Source organism: Prionailurus bengalensis, chromosome C1 (genome assembly GCF_016509475.1).
Source record: "Prionailurus bengalensis isolate Pbe53 chromosome C1, Fcat_Pben_1.1_paternal_pri, whole genome shotgun sequence".
NCBI classification, from domain to species: domain Eukaryota; kingdom Metazoa; phylum Chordata; class Mammalia; order Carnivora; family Felidae; genus Prionailurus; species Prionailurus bengalensis.
In genome coordinates this window covers 127,943,822-127,959,391 of record NC_057345.1, presented here as the reverse complement: position 1 = coordinate 127,959,391, position 15,570 = coordinate 127,943,822, and the positions used below count along the sequence as shown (strand labels likewise).

Here is a 15,570-nt window from a genome sequence, read left to right as displayed (position 1 = left end):
TTTCCTTCAGACACTTTCCAGGTTCATCTGCTTAAATTGTGCGAAATGTTTGAGGTCTTTGTGTTATCTCTTATGGTCTTTAAATTTTTGATATTACACTGGTAAGCCATGTACTGATTTCATTATCACAGATAACGCAGTTAAATATTAACTGTTAATAATCAATTAGCATTTTACAACCTGGCTGTTGTTATAAAGTAACGATTCCATGTACTTCCTAACAGGTCCTTGAAAATGGAGCTGGCCTGGAATTCAGTCTTTATTGTCCTCCTGAGCTTTTCGTGCTGGGGATTAGATTGGGAATCTGATAGAACATTCATTTCAGCTGCTGGTCCTCTCACCAATGACTTGCTATACAACCTGAGTGATCCACTGAGAAACCAGCGTTCTAATTTTGCAGCAGAGGACAGAAGCATTTATGTTTGTCGCCAACCACTGCCCGCTTTCCTGCCGAAGTTCTTTAATAGTGTTCGTGCCAGTAAGATCACCCATTACAAAGTATTTCTTCCATGGGCACAACTTCTCCCAACAGGAAGCTCCAAGAACCCAGACAGCAAAACAGTGCAGTGCTACCGGCAACTCCTTGAGACTCTCAAGACCGCACAGCTTCAGCCCCTGGTCGTTCTGCATCACCAGACCCTTCCTGCCAGCACCGTCCAGAGAAGAGAAGTCTTTGCTGATCTCTTTGCGGACTATGCCACGTTCGCCTTCCACTCCTTTGGGGACCTGGTTAAGATCTGGTTCACGTTTAGTGACTTGGAGGAGGTGATAAAAGAGTTTCCGCACCAGGAATCAAGACCTTCACATCTCCAGACCCTCACTGATGCCCACAGAAAAGCCTATGAGATTTACCATGAAAAATATGCTTCTCAAGGTAAGTACACACAACCCTGATGGCTGACCCACCTTCTCCCTTCCTCCTTAAAGCAGGACTTGGTATTTCTTCCTCTTCAGTAGTCTTGTCTTTTGTATTCATTGGTGAGAAATTAATACTGTATTGAAGATACTCCCATGGAGAGAAGCAGGGGTGGTTTATATTGCATAGTTCCAGCATTTCCTTTGAAAAATGTCTTTTAAGCACCCCTTCTCCAGTCTCGAGTCTGTGAGAATATCTTCCTGTCCTTCCTACTCCATTCCTACCTCCCTGCCTCTCCAAGGCTTCAGGATTGCCAGTCTTCCCTCAGTCTCCCCCTTTTCTCATGCAAAGCAAGTTATGCATTCTAGCTGAAGTTTACATTCCAGCAGAGAAGACAACTACAAAGATAAAATAACGATATACTGATTGGTAGTGAGGAGAGAGTAATTGCAATTGTCCATATTCCTGCTTCATAAGTAATTGAGGTTCTGATTCAGTAGGTTTAGGCAGGATGAGTACATTTGTGATTTTAATAAATTCCTAGGCGAATCTGAGGTATACCAATTTTAAGAACCAGTTTTGGATTATATATGCTTTCTGTTTTTTATTATATACTCTATGTATATTTGTATACATAGTATATAACATAATGCATACTTGTATATTCTACTTTTTAAACTTTAGATATTTTATGAGTACATTCTAATTTTATTAAAAATAAATATAAAATCCACCTATGAACAGATCATAGAGTTGGTTTTTTTTTTGGGTTTTTTTTGTTTTAATTTTTTTTTTCAACGTTTATTTATTTTTGGGACAGAGAGAGACAGAGCATGAACGGGGGAAGGGCAGAGAGAGAGGGAGACACAGAATCGGAAACAGGCTCCAGGCTCTGAGCCATCAGCCCAGAGCCCGACGCGGGGCTCGAACTCACGGACTGCAAGATCGTGACCTGGCTGAAGTCGGACGCTTAACCGACTGCGCCACCCAGGCGCCCCCAGATCATAGAGTTTTAAATATTTCTCTCACTTATATATGTCATATATATATATGTTTAATTTTCACATTACAAAATACATTGCAATGAACATTCCTATATATAAATCTTTGTCTACCTTCCATTCAGTAAATTCTTTCTGATTCTTAGAATTGAAATCACTTGTTCAAAAAATGTGCATTCTTTAAGACTTTAAAGCATGTTGCTAAATTATTTTCCAGAAACACTGTAATAGCGTATACCAACAGTTATAAAACTTTTCTGACCCTACTCAGCCTGTCTTCAATGATATAATCATTTTGTTATTGGTAATTTGACAGCTGAAAACTATTATCTCCTTATATGCCTCACTGGCACGTATTTGATTATAGAGAGATTAAACATTTTTCTATGTTAAAAATGAAAGCAGGGCAAGGGAAGAAAGAGTATGAATGTGGAGGGAGCTGGTTCAGATAGGGGTGTCAGGAATACTGTGCTCAGGGAAGCCAAGGGAGGGAGCAAGCAAATGGATTAGAAAAGAGGATTCCAGGAAGAGGTTAAAGCCCCTGCATGGAGACAGTGAGAAGCCACAGTCAGTTTAGTGAGCTCTCGGTAGAGGGTAGGAGATGAGGAGAGGCTGAATTTGAAACTGCATTCTTTGGAAAGCCCATCTTGGGGGCAAGTGAGCACGTAAATATTTGTTGGCTGTAATTCTACTGAAGAAGTGCTGGGTAAATGAACTTTGAAAGAAGGCAAGATTGAACTTGGTCCATCTCAAACAAAGGAAAATCTATCTTGTTTTGAGGACAGACTCCCTAGAATTATTTTGATTATAAAGTAGATATACATGTTTATTAAAATGTCTGTATATTCCATTCTTAAGTTTCATCAGGTTACTAAACACTTTCTTTTTTGAGCTCATATTTTCCTTTTCTGCTCATTCCTCCCATCCTTCATTTTGTGTTTCATCAATATCACTAGATTATCTACCCCAATATAATGCAGGACACAAAGTAAATTATTTTTTCAGTCTCCTTCTTATTCCAAAAGGTGGTTTTCCTTCTTTCTCTCTTTCTCTTATTTTCCACTCCTTTTTTAGTCCAATCCCATAGCCTTATTGTTCTTTTTCAAATATATCACCTAATATACACAAAACAGTTGTATAACATAAGTTGGTTAAAAGCAAAATACTATAAAAAATTACTCAACTGCTTTTTTATTTATTTATTTTTTTTTAATTTTTTTTTTCAACGTTTATTTATTTTTGGGACAGAGAGAGACAGAGCATGAACGGGGGAGGGGCAGAGAGAGAGGGAGACACAGAATCGGAAACAGGCTCCAGGCTCCGAGCCATCAGCCCAGAGCCCGACGCGGGGCTCAAACTCACGGACCGCGAGATCGTGACCTGGCTGAAGTCGGACGCTTAACCGACTGCGCCACCCAGGCGCCCCATCAACTGCTTTTTTAAAAAAAAGCACAAAATTCTATAAAAATGCCCAGGGAGTGACCTCTGAATCCAACAATTAAAACAGAATACCACCTCACATCAACCAGTATGGCTGTAATAAAAACAAAACAAACAATAACAAGTGTTGGCAATGATGTAGAGAAACTGGGACCCATACCACTGATGGGAATGAATGATGGTGAAGCCATTTTGGGAAACACTCCGGTAGTTTCTCAAACAGATAAACTTTATTTTTGATTCATTTTTTAAAAGATTTTATTTTTAAGTAATCTCTATACTCAGCATGGGGCTTGAACTCACTACCCCCAGATCAAGAGTTGCATGCTCTACCAACTGAGCTAGTCAGGAACCCCTTGAAACAGATAAACTTTAGAGTTACCTATGATTCAACAATTTCTCTTCTAGGAGTATGTCTGAGAGAAATGAAAACAAATGTCTAGAAGAAAGCTTATCACAAACATTCATAGCAACATTTTTTATAATAACCCAAAGTGGAAACAACCCTAATGTCCCTCAGTTGATGGATAAACAACATGTGGCATATACATACAATGGAATATTAGTTACCCAAAAAGAAATGATACGTGCCACAACATGAATGTACCTTGAAGACATTAAACTAAGTGAGAGCAGCCAATCAGAAAAGACCACATATTATATGATTTCATTTATATTAAATCTCCAGAAGAGGCATAGAGACACTACAGTAGATAGGCTATATCTAGGGCTTGAAAAGAGAACAAGAAGTGACAGCTAATGGATAATGAATTTATTTTAAACATTTTTTTAATGTTTATTTATTTTTGAGAGAGAGAGACGGAGTGTGAGTGGTAGAGGGGCAGAGAGAGGGAGACACAGAATCCAAAGCAGGCTCCAGGCTCTGAGCTGTCAGCACAGAGCCCAATGAGGGGCTTGAACCCATGAACCACGAGATCGTGACCTGAGCTGAAGTCTGGAGCTCAACCAACTGAGCCACCCAGGCTCCCCAAGGAATTTCTTTTTTGGTGATGAAAATGTTTTGGAATTAGTAGATATTGTCATACAGCTTTGTGAATATGTATAAAGATTTTATTTTTAAGTAGTCTCTATACCCAGCATGAGGCTGGAACTATCATCTTACTATCTCCATTCTCCTCTCCCATCTCAGTCCTAAGCATCTGCTAATTAACTTCCTGTATCTCTAGATTTCCCTGTTCTGAACATTTCATATGAATGGAAGAATTTAATATGTCATCTTTTGTGACTGCCAATTCTATTGGGATTTGTCTGATGTTTCTCTCATGAATAGGTTGAGATTATGGGTTTTAGGGAGGAAGATTACAGAATAAAGTGTTATTTTCATCATATATCAAGGATACAGACTATCAATGTGATTTATACTGTTAATATTGACCTTGATCACCTGGTTGAGGTTGTGTTTTTCAGGTATCTCCACTGTAAAGTTATTATTTTTTCCTCCTTTCCATACTGCACTCTTTGGAAAGAAGTCACCATACACAGCTCACACTTAATGACTGGGAGTTATGCTCACTCTAATAAGTAGTTTTTAAAAGTTCTTTTCTGAACTTAACCAAGGACACAAAAGACTTGTGCACTGAAAACTTTAGAACATTGCTGAAAGAAGGTAAAGGAAACAAAAATAACTGGAAAGTCATCCTTTGTTCATGGATCGGAAAACTTAATATTGTTGCAATTCCAGTACTACCCAAAGCAGTCTACAGATTCATTGAAATCCCTATCAAAATCCTAGTGACAGTTTTTGCAAAAATAGAAAAATCCATCCTTAAATACATATGGAATCTCAAGGGACCCCAAATAACCAAAACATTCTTGAAAAAGAAAAACAAAGTTGGCAGACTCACACTTCCTGATTTCAAAACTTACTACAAAGCTATAATAATCAAAATAGTGTGGTACTAGCTTAAGGATGGACATATACACCAATGGAATAAAATAGAAAGCCCACAAATAAACCCTTACCAAATGGTCAAATAATTTTCTACAAGAGTGTGAAGACCTTTCAGTGGGGAAAAGAGTCTTTTCAACAAGTGTTCCTGAGAGAAGTGAATATCTGCATGCAAAGGAACAAAGTTAGACTCTTACCTTGTACCATATACAAAGATTAACTCAATTATTAAGGACGCTCAATCATTGTGTAGAGCAAATGAAAACCACAACAAGATAGCACTTCATACCCATAAGAATTGTTATTATTTTAAAAAGCAGAAAATCACAGGTGTTGGTAGAGATATAGAGAAATTGTAACCTTTATGCATTGCAGGCAGGACTGTGAAATGGTGTAGCCCTTATGGAAAAGAGTGTGGCAGTTCCTCAAGAAATTAAACATAAAATTACTCTATCATCTAGCGCTTGGGTGTACATACATAAAAGAATTGAAAGCACGGACTTGAACAGGTATCTATACTATACCTATGTTCATAGCAGTGTTATTTACATAGCTGAAAGGTGGAAATAACCCAAATGTCCATGGATGGATGAATGGATAAACAAAATGTACTATTTATACAATGGAATATTATTCAGCCTTAAAAAGAGGGGCACCTGGGTGGCACAGTCGGTTAAGCGTCCGACTTCAGCCAGGTCACGATCTCGCGGTCTGTGAGTTCGAGCCCCGCGTCAGGCTCTGGGCTGATGGCTCGGAGCCTGGAGCCTGTTTCCGATTCTGTGTCTCCCTCTCTCTCTGCCCCTCCCCCGTTCATGCTCTGTCTCTCTCTGTCCCAAAAATAAATAAATAAATAAATAAATAAATAAATAAATAAATTTAAAAAAGAAAAAATAAATGAAATTCTGACACCTGCTATAATGTAGATGAACCCTGAAGACATTATACTAAGTGAAATAAGCCAGTCACAAAAGGACACACATTGTATGATTCCATCTACATGAAGGACCTACAATAATGAAATTCACAGAGACAGGAAGTAGAATAGTAGTTACCAGGGGTTAGGAGGTCTGGGGAATGGGGAATTCCTGCCCAGTGAATATAGAGTTTCAGTTTAGGATGTTGAAAAATTTCTGAAGATGGATGGTGGTGACAGCTGCACAACAATGTGAATGTACTTAATGCCTAAACTGTACACTTAAAATTTTTAAGGGTAAATTTTGATATATATATATATATATATATATATATATATATATATATACTTACCAAAATTTTTGAAAAATTCTTTTCTTCTTTTCTAATCTTTCTATATCTGTTATTATAAACCTCCTGTTTGTGTGTTCAATGTGCTGCCAGTGGGGAGGATTCAGTAGAAGAGAGGATTCGGACAGAGAGTTGGAGGCTGGGAGAGTGGGAACATTCCTCTTGTGGGAAGAGCAGAATTGTACACAACATCCCCCACTTGCACAACACAGGGACACAACCCAGGATAACACCAGTATTACCTGCCTGCCCAAGCAGTAGTAGTAGCTTGAAGCATTGATATTGGCAGTTCAATATTGGCCAGATTACTTTTATTGGAGTATTTGAGGCAACAAGGGAAGGAGCAAGAGGAAAGGGGGCTATTTTTTTTTTTATTAACAGCCGTAACGGTTTTTAGTGGAACAACTTCCCTTTATGGTGGAAACAGGTGAGCTTATCCTTTAGCGAGGTCCAGCAACGCATAGGAGGGATGGGAATTTACACAATGCTGTGCAGTGGTTTTCTACACAGGCTTACAACAGTTCATTCTCAACCCACAGCAAATACCAGTTTTGAGCTAGACACATGAACACCTGTTCATGTCTTTGAGTTCATAGACATATGAACACCTGTTTAATTATGTCCAACAAAAAAATGCAAGATAAATTTTCCTAAAGCAGAGCAATTATCCCCCTTTCAGTTCCATAGAAAACATGAACTGCAAGCTTCACGTGAGAATCTGGTTTTGAGTAATCTGCATTTGACAGTATGTTAAAAAGTATAGTTTATGCTTGCACTGGCAATAGGTTGGGAACCATGAGAATTTCTAGAACTTCAAGTACATTTGTTCACTCTAATTCTAAAAGCAGCTTGCAGAGTCAATTAGAAATTATCTATGGGGTGCCTGGCTGGTTCAGTCGGTTGGGCATCTAACTTTGGCTCAGGTCATGATCTCACGGTTTGTGAGTTTGAGCCCCACATCGGGCTCTGTGCTGACAGCTCAGAGCCTGGAACCTGCTTTGGATTCTGTGTCTCCTTCTCAATCTTCCCCTCTCCCACTCATGCTCACACACTTTCTCTCTCTTTCTCTCTCTCTCAAAATGAATAAACATTAAAATTTTTTTTTTAAAAATCTGTGAGTTCATTCTATTTAGGGATCAACTGTACTCTTATTTCATTTCTTTGGCCTACAGATGATTGTACATTTTAAGATGTTAAGCACAAGCTGGGAACTTATGTTCCATGTGTGCTGATGTGACGATAGAATGAAGAATAGAAATCGGTGAAAGGTGAAATGGATCCATTAGGGACAATCATTTGAGTAACTAGAAAATAGCGTTATCTTATCAGAATGAGGACTAAATGTCTCTAAGTGAAATTCCCTGCTTAGGAGATTTCAAAGTTCTACCACGTTTATCAAAATAAGCCCCTTTTGGGGCACCTGTTTCTGGCTCAGTTGGAAGAACTTGCGACTCTTGATATCTGGGTCATGAGTTCAAGCCCCACGTTGGGTATAAAGATAACTACAAAAAAAAAAAAGCACTTTTGTAGTTGTTAGTGGTGGTTTCATTGTCAGCACACAGCCTTACAGTTTAACTCTCAAACTCTGATTTTATTTGGTTTTGGTTTAGCGTTTCCAAACCACAGGTCTGCTATGCACCCAGTGCTGAAGTTGCTATCTGGAGTGATTAATGTTTTAAATTTTGCTCCTCAGCGAGCACACAATCCAGGGGGAGATAAAGACTCAGGCGCATGAAAGAGTCAGTTGGCAATACAAACGGCTGAGGAACCCCTCCTCCGCAGCCGTGTTTCTCAAGTGGTGGTCTGAGGACGAGGGTCAGGAGCACCTGGGAAGCTTGTTAAAGTGCACTGTTGCAGAGCCCGCCCCAGTCTGCTGAAAAGCACACAGGGGATTTGGACGCACACAACTGCTGAGCACCACTGCAGGTAATCAAGTATCAAATCAAGTGGGTACACGCTACAGGTGTTTATAGTTCCTTCGTTTTCCCCTCCGTGCACAGGAGGGGCTGAACTGATGTTCAGGACAATGAATAAGGACCGGGTAACAGCAGAAAGTGTTAAACAAACAAAGTGAGGAAGCAGTTCTCACCTCACCACCTTCTACACTGGAGGGGCAGGGCAGGGTAATTGCTTTTATTCTTTGTGTGTGTGTGTGTGTTTGTTATTTTGTTTTATTTTAAGAGAGAAGAGAAAGAGTGAGGGAGAGGGGCAGAAGGAGAGAGAAAGAGAATCCCAAGCAGGCTCCATGCTCAGTGTGGAGCCCAACACAGGGCTGGATCCCACCACCTCAGGATCATGACCTGAGACGAAATCAAGAGACTCTTAATTTCAAGAAGAGCCACCCAGCCTGCCCTGCTTTTATTCTTCTAAAAGACAAGTGTCCTGAATTTCTGAGTCCTGATTTAGATGAAACATTCTCTAAAGGGACTTTGTTTTGTTTTTAAAGGCACCTTGTTATCTAAAATCTTTCAGCTAGGGTAAAGTCATGTTAAGTGATTTCTTCAGAAATCATTTTTAAAGTCAGTGAACATGGAACAGGAAATGAGTCCCCACGCAGCTTCTGCAGCCCCAGCATCCTGCCTCACTCACCTGCAGCTGGTTTCTCTGGTTGGTTTTAGGCGGAAAACTCTCTGCGGTCCTGCGAGCTGAAGCAGTCTCGGAGCTCCTGCTGGAACCGTCCACGTGTGCTCTTGCCAAGGTGATGACAGCACCCCAAAATAGCAGTTGCAACATCTGAGGAAAGTTGTGATTTTCATTTTAGAACACTAGAGAAGTTTTCATCTGTTAGCCTGGCATTTTTATTAACTGCCTCTTCTGAATGCTGTCCATTTTCTAGATTCATGTTTACCTTACAAACAAAATCTCATTTATAGCGTCCCAGCTCTTGCTTGGTCTAGTGTCAGCTTTTGCCTATGTAAATAAGTCAAATGCTTCTGTTTGCTCTGATTTTTTTTTAACTAAAAGAGTCCAAAATAGCTTATTAGAGAAGAGGTGTGTTTATAGCAAAAGAGATAGAAGGACAGGTAAAGGTTGTTTGTTTCTTTAAGTTTATCTATTTTGAGAGAGAGAGAGAGAAAGAGAGAGAGAGAGAGAGAGAGAGAGAGAGAGAGAGAGAGAGAGAGAGAGAAGAAAGAGAATCCCAAGAAGGCTCCATGCTGTCAGCCCAGAACTCATTGTGGGGCTTGACCCCAAAACCATGAGACCATAACCTGAGCCACTATCAAGAGTCAGATGCTTAACCAACTGAGCCACCCAGGTGCCCCTTATTTTATTTTATTTTTTAAAATAACAAAACTCCCTAGAGTATCATCTTGTTTTCTGCCTCCTCTGAACATAACTTTTTAACTATAATTTTATTAACTATAATTTTAATAAGAAAAGTTAAAACATCTGAGAATTAAACAGCTTTGGCCTGTGTAAGCTTAGCTGCTGTGCAGTGTGGAAAATCATCTGGAAAAATAGCTGATTTCTGTAGTTTTGCAGATTTCTGTAGGGTGCTGCATAGATAGCACAGTGCCATGTGACAGACACTGGTGCCTGTGCTACGATGGGGGCCCCATAGGTCAGGGTCCGGTCCTCAGATTTACCATCTCAGGAACTTAAAATCCAGTTGTGATAAGATTCTGAAAAAATAGTTTCAAGGCTGACCATATGGCCAGAATGCCATCTAAATTAATTTACAAGGGGTGATAACCGCTATCGGTTATGAACTCAGGAGACCAAAGTGCTGATCAGAAAAGTGCTTGTCAAGCAATAGCCTTTGGACTGGTCTCTTTGCCCCAGTCCATGCCATGCAGTGCTTCTGGAGTTTCCATGAGCCCAGTTTTTATTAATTCCCTAGTGGGAATCTACACTCAGTGCTCACTCTGAGATTCAAAGATGCATTGCATGGACGTGCCTGGGTGGCTCAGTTAGTTAAGGCATTTGACTCCGGTCATGATCTTGTGGTCTGTGAGTTTGAGACCTGCATCAGGCTCTCTGCTGTCAGCACAAAGCCCACTTCAGATCCTCTGTCTTCCTCCTTCTCCCCGCACCCTCAAAAATATTTAAACATTAAAAAAAAAAAAAAAAAGATGTGTTGCATGGATTATGGTGATGGTTGCACAACAATGTGAATGCACCTAATGCCAGTGAACTTGGTAAATTTTATGTTATGTGTTGCCACAGATGGGAGAAATTGGTGCAAATCCTTCAGGGCCTTCCAGGTGTGGCTCACTCAAGCTGTCTTGGGGTCTCCCCTCCTATTTTTCCCAGTGTATATGCTATGCTTTCTTCCCCCTGTCTTGCATGCACCATTCAGTGTGCTTCTTATCCTAGATTTGCCCAAATCTCTTCCAACAAAATTCTACCCATTTATGACATACACGTGCATACACTTTCCATCGGGAGGCCTCATTTAACAATACTCCCTTGCTCAACTTGATTTGCTCTCTCTCTCCACTTGGAACACATAGCCCTTTGTTTAGACCAGCACTTTCCAAGTCTTGTTGGGTACCAGAATCACCTGGAGAGCTAGTAAAACGCATAAGCCAAGGCTTAATGTGGAGGGACTGTCCTGGGTCTTCATAGTTTCCAGGTGAGCCCCAGGTAAGTTTGAAGACCACTGATCTAGACTTCCTTATAGCACTTCTAACTTTCTGCAATTTTTCATGTAATTGGTGCATTTACTAACACTCTGTGTTAAGTTGTATGCTTCAGTGGTTCTACTCTTTAAATCTTCCTCCACTGCAATGACTTTCAAGGGTGGGAACTAAGCGACTATGTGTTGTACAGAAATGACAAACAAAAGTAAGAGCTGAGAGGGGGTGGGGAAGGGGTTTGGTGGTACCCACCAAAGTGGAGCAAGCATGTAGGCTATTGGGTAAACACGGATGAGACTTGATCTGGAAAGCCATAGGGAGCTAGTGATGAGTCAATTATCAAAGGTCCACGGTGCACTTGGTTGTCATCAGATGCCATTATCAAGGGTCTGTGTCCCGAGGGAACAGATGATCTATGAAGGAGAGATAACAGGCTCTGATCTAGTCATGACAAGGATACAATGACTTCTGAGAAAGGCAGGGATGGAATCATAGTGGTATCTTTATGTGTTTAGACTGTGAATCTGAAGTTCTTAGAACATATGCAGGCCAGAGACTGTGCAGAGGGATAGATATGTCCAGGACCATAAGAGCTGTGCTCTTGGATAATACAATGGGTCAAGCTAGGGTCAACTAGGGTGGACTTGAAAACTGTGGCCTGACAGTAGGCCATTGACAATAGCCTACAATTAAAACAAAGCCCCAAAGCCCTGTAGGTCTGCAGAGATCACTGCAGATCCTGTGGGTGTCTGCTCCGCTATCTCCGTCCCAGCAAAGTGGGACGGCTGTGAGGAGGGGGCTGACCAGGGCAGCTCTGGCCTCTGACTCCATTAGTGCTCACTTCTTTGGTGGAAACCCACCATTTCTGGCATCCAGTACTTCATTCCCTCATTTAAATCTTTAAAAAAAATTTTTTTTTGAATGTTTATTTATTTTTGAGAGAGAGAGAGACAGACCATGAGCAGGGGAGGGACAGAGAGAGAGGAAGACACAGAATCCGAAGCAGGCTCCAGGCTCTGAGCTGTCAGCACAGAACCCAACGCGGGGCTTGAACCCATGGACCGTGAGATCATGACCTGAGCCGAAGTCGGATGCTCAACCAACTGAGCCACCCAGGCTCCCCGTCATTCCCTCATTTAATCATATACATTTATTGAGCACTTATTGTGTGCAGAGCACTTTGCTGAGTATGTGGTGATATATTCCCAGCAACATGCAGGCACAAGGCCTCCACACATTCTCGCTCTGTCCCAGCTTCTCCTCTACCTGCTTTTTCCTGGAAAATCTCACTTTGGAGTATCCATTTAGTAGGAGGAGGAGAAACAAAAAAGGATACTTCTGAACAGTACTTTATCTTGAAATTGCTTATGTTCTAACGATCCTATTTACTTATTTCTAGGGCACCGTCGATTTCCTCTCTCTTGATTTGTTTTATGAATGCCAAAGTGAGGCAAGTTTGCCACAGAAGTTGAGTAAATTGCAGGTAATTTGAGCCATTTCCCATATTGATGAACGGTGAAGCTTCCTGACAGCATGTTAGACTTTTTTTTTAATGTTTATTTTGTTTAGAGACCGTGTGTGTGAGCTGGGGAGGGGCAGAGAGAGAGAATCCCAAGCAGACTCTGGGCTGTCAGCACAGAGCTAGATGGGGGCTTGATCCTATAAACCATAAGATCATGATCTGAGCTGATACCAAGACTCGGACGTTTAACTGATTGAGTGCCCCAGTATATTAGACATTTAATGCTCTCGCTGATGTGTAAACTGAGCTATTCCATGCAGAGCCAGCAGACCTGCAGAGCTGCATCTGGGCAGATCTCCAGTGAATGCATTGCTGGAGAACATTGCAGGGTCAGGCAGTCTTCCCTGGAAGAGGTAATGAGGGTTGTCTTATTAAGGTAAATATCCCACATGGATCTCTTGTGTAGATATCTGAGAATTGAAATTCCAGTCAGTGTTCATCCTAAGATTTAAAAAGGCTTTTCATGGATGGTGGTTGTGGTTGCACAACAACGTGAATGTACTTAATGCCACTGAACTGTAAAAATGGTTATGATGGCAATTTTTTATTTTTTTATTTTTATTTTATTTATTTTTGATCTTTTTAAATTTTTTTATTTTAATATGAAATTTATTGTCAAATTGGTTTCCATACAACACCCAGTGCTCATCCCAACAGGTGCCCTCCTCAGTGCCCATCACCCACTTTCCCCTCCCTCCCACCCCCCACCAACCCTCAGTTTGTTCTCAGTTTTTAAGAGTCTCTTTTTTTCTCTCTAAAATCAAATACTAATTTTTTTTTTTACATTTATTTATTTTTGAGAGATAGAGACAGAGTGTGAGTGGGAGAGGAGCACAGAGAGAGGGAGACAAAGAATCCGGAGCAGGCTCCAGGTTCTGAGCTGTCAACACAGAGCCTGGTGCAGGGCTTGAACTCACCAACTGTGAGATCATGACCTGAGCCGAAGTTGGGCACTCAACCCGACTGAGCGACCCAGGTGCCCCGATACTAAATCTTTTTTTAAAAAATTATACATTACTCTAAAGGCTTCCATATATTATATAGTTCATATAACTTGAATTAATGGTTCTTCAGGTGAAACGCACACACCAGCAGCATCACCTTGGAAATGCAAATTCTTTTTTTATTTTTATTTTATTTTTTAATTTTTTTAATGTTTATTTATTTATTTATTTATTTTAATATATGAAATTTATTGTCAAATTGGTTTCCATACAACACCCAGTGCTCATCCCAAAAGATGCCCTCTTCAATACCCATCACCTACCCTTCCCTCCCTCCCATCCATCAACCCTCAGTTTGTTCTCAGTTTTTAAGAGTCTCTTATGCTTTGGCTCTCTCCCTTTCTAACAATGGCATTTTATGTATGTCTCACCACAACTGAAAAAAAAAAAGACATTTCACACCCAGGTCTGCTGAATCAGATGCCAGCTATGGGGATCTTCCTGTAACCTCAGGCCCTTCCTTCCCGTTCCCAGGATCATTTTCCTCAAGTCTAATGATTGTGACTATTTAGAGAAAGTATGTTGGATGGCACCTACCTACCTATTAGCTTTCTGTCCTATGCTTGGTCACTGCTGAGCACCTTTCTCATGGAAGACAAATCCCCAATTCCCTGGAGTCCTGACTGTTAGCCCATCTCCTAACAGGTTAGAACAGATTGCACACCCAGTGGCTTCTCTCTGGCCTTCCTGGGTCCTAGCAGTATTTCCATACTTACCCCTGAAGAGCTGCCCACTCACAGGCCTCTCCAGCGACACCTGGCCACCAGCATTCACTCGTGTCTTCCTCTTGCCTCTGCAGGTGTGGGTTATAAAGCCACTCCCCTCTGCTTTCAGCCCTGTGCCTCCTGGCTTTGAATCCCAGCACCCCCACCATAGGCAGGGTGGGTTGTTAGAGGAATTACCTGTTTAAAGGCCAAGCTCATCAGTGTCAAACCCTCAGTACTGCAACTAGGTGGGAATTCCATTTGACCTGAGGCTGGAAGCTTGAAATGGACTAATTAGCATCACCCACCCTGTGTCTGTGGGTTTCCTGCTGACCTTGTAGGCACTGCCGCTTTTATTGTTTACAAATACTATGATCTAATAATCAAAGACAGCAGATGCATTCACAAGATATTTGAGTAATAGCTGCTATGACTTTAGTGCCTGCTCTGTGCCCTGCACCGCGTGGGGCACTTTATCCTCATGTTATCCCTTACAGCAGACCCCAACACTTAAGAAACTTAACCAAGATCAGACATGAGGTAGTGAGCAGAGCTGGAATTGGAACCAGGGCTTTCTCATGACACCACACTCCCTCTGCAAAGACAAAAATAATTCCAAGGTGTTGGGGACATTATAATGAGGGTGGCATTTTTGAAAATCATGTATAATTTTGGTTGTTTTTGCAAATATCTTCTTACCTGAACCCAAACTGGCTTGACCCAGAGACTGCACTGGTGGGCTTGGTGGGCCAGATTTCTGGGCCGTAAGCAGCACTGAAGTAGCGTCTTCAAGGCCTGCTGATGCCTGTCACACCTAAACCTGTCTTTTGTCTTCTTTAAGGACTTCAACCAGGGCTTGTTCCTTAGCTAATGGGTTCATTGTCTGACGTTTTAAAACTGTCTGGGTTAGGCAGATGGAGCATGCCTCAGAGAGGCCATCAACAGAGCACTGGCTTAATTTCTCCTTGAGGATGTGGTTTACAGTGTTTCTCTTTTGACATCAAAACGTTTTCAAGAAGTCCTGTTCCCCCCAGTGTCTGGATAAAGCTGTGAACTCTCAGTTAAGAGCTGGCCAGCCGAATAGTAAAACCCTCCTGGACAAACTTGGCAGGCTTTTATTAGGAGTTCTTTATTCCTATTATTTCCTTAGGTAGGGATTAGGTTCCAGATGCTGCATTTGACACTTCAGATGTAGCTCTAAAGATTCAGGATGACCACTTTCATCACCAGCTATGAGGAGAGAACTGAGCTGGAGAGGAGACTGTCCCTCTCTGGGCTCGTTGGTTTACAG

At 41.2% G+C, this 15,570-nt stretch overlaps 1 protein-coding gene across 1 annotated transcript in view; it reads left to right on the top strand.

Annotated features, from left to right (window-relative positions):
• The first annotated feature begins 234 nt into the window (after window positions 1-234).
• The window catches only part of LCT (lactase), a 51,249-nt gene continuing 35,913 nt past the window's right edge, over window positions 235-15,570 (top strand). Inside the window, exons 1-3 of the mRNA XM_043573319.1 lie at window positions 235-874; window positions 9,088-9,167; window positions 12,449-12,532. Of these exons, the coding sequence (XP_043429254.1) occupies window positions 235-874; window positions 9,088-9,167; window positions 12,449-12,532 (804 nt within the window). The remainder of the gene's footprint in view (window positions 875-9,087; window positions 9,168-12,448; window positions 12,533-15,570) is intronic.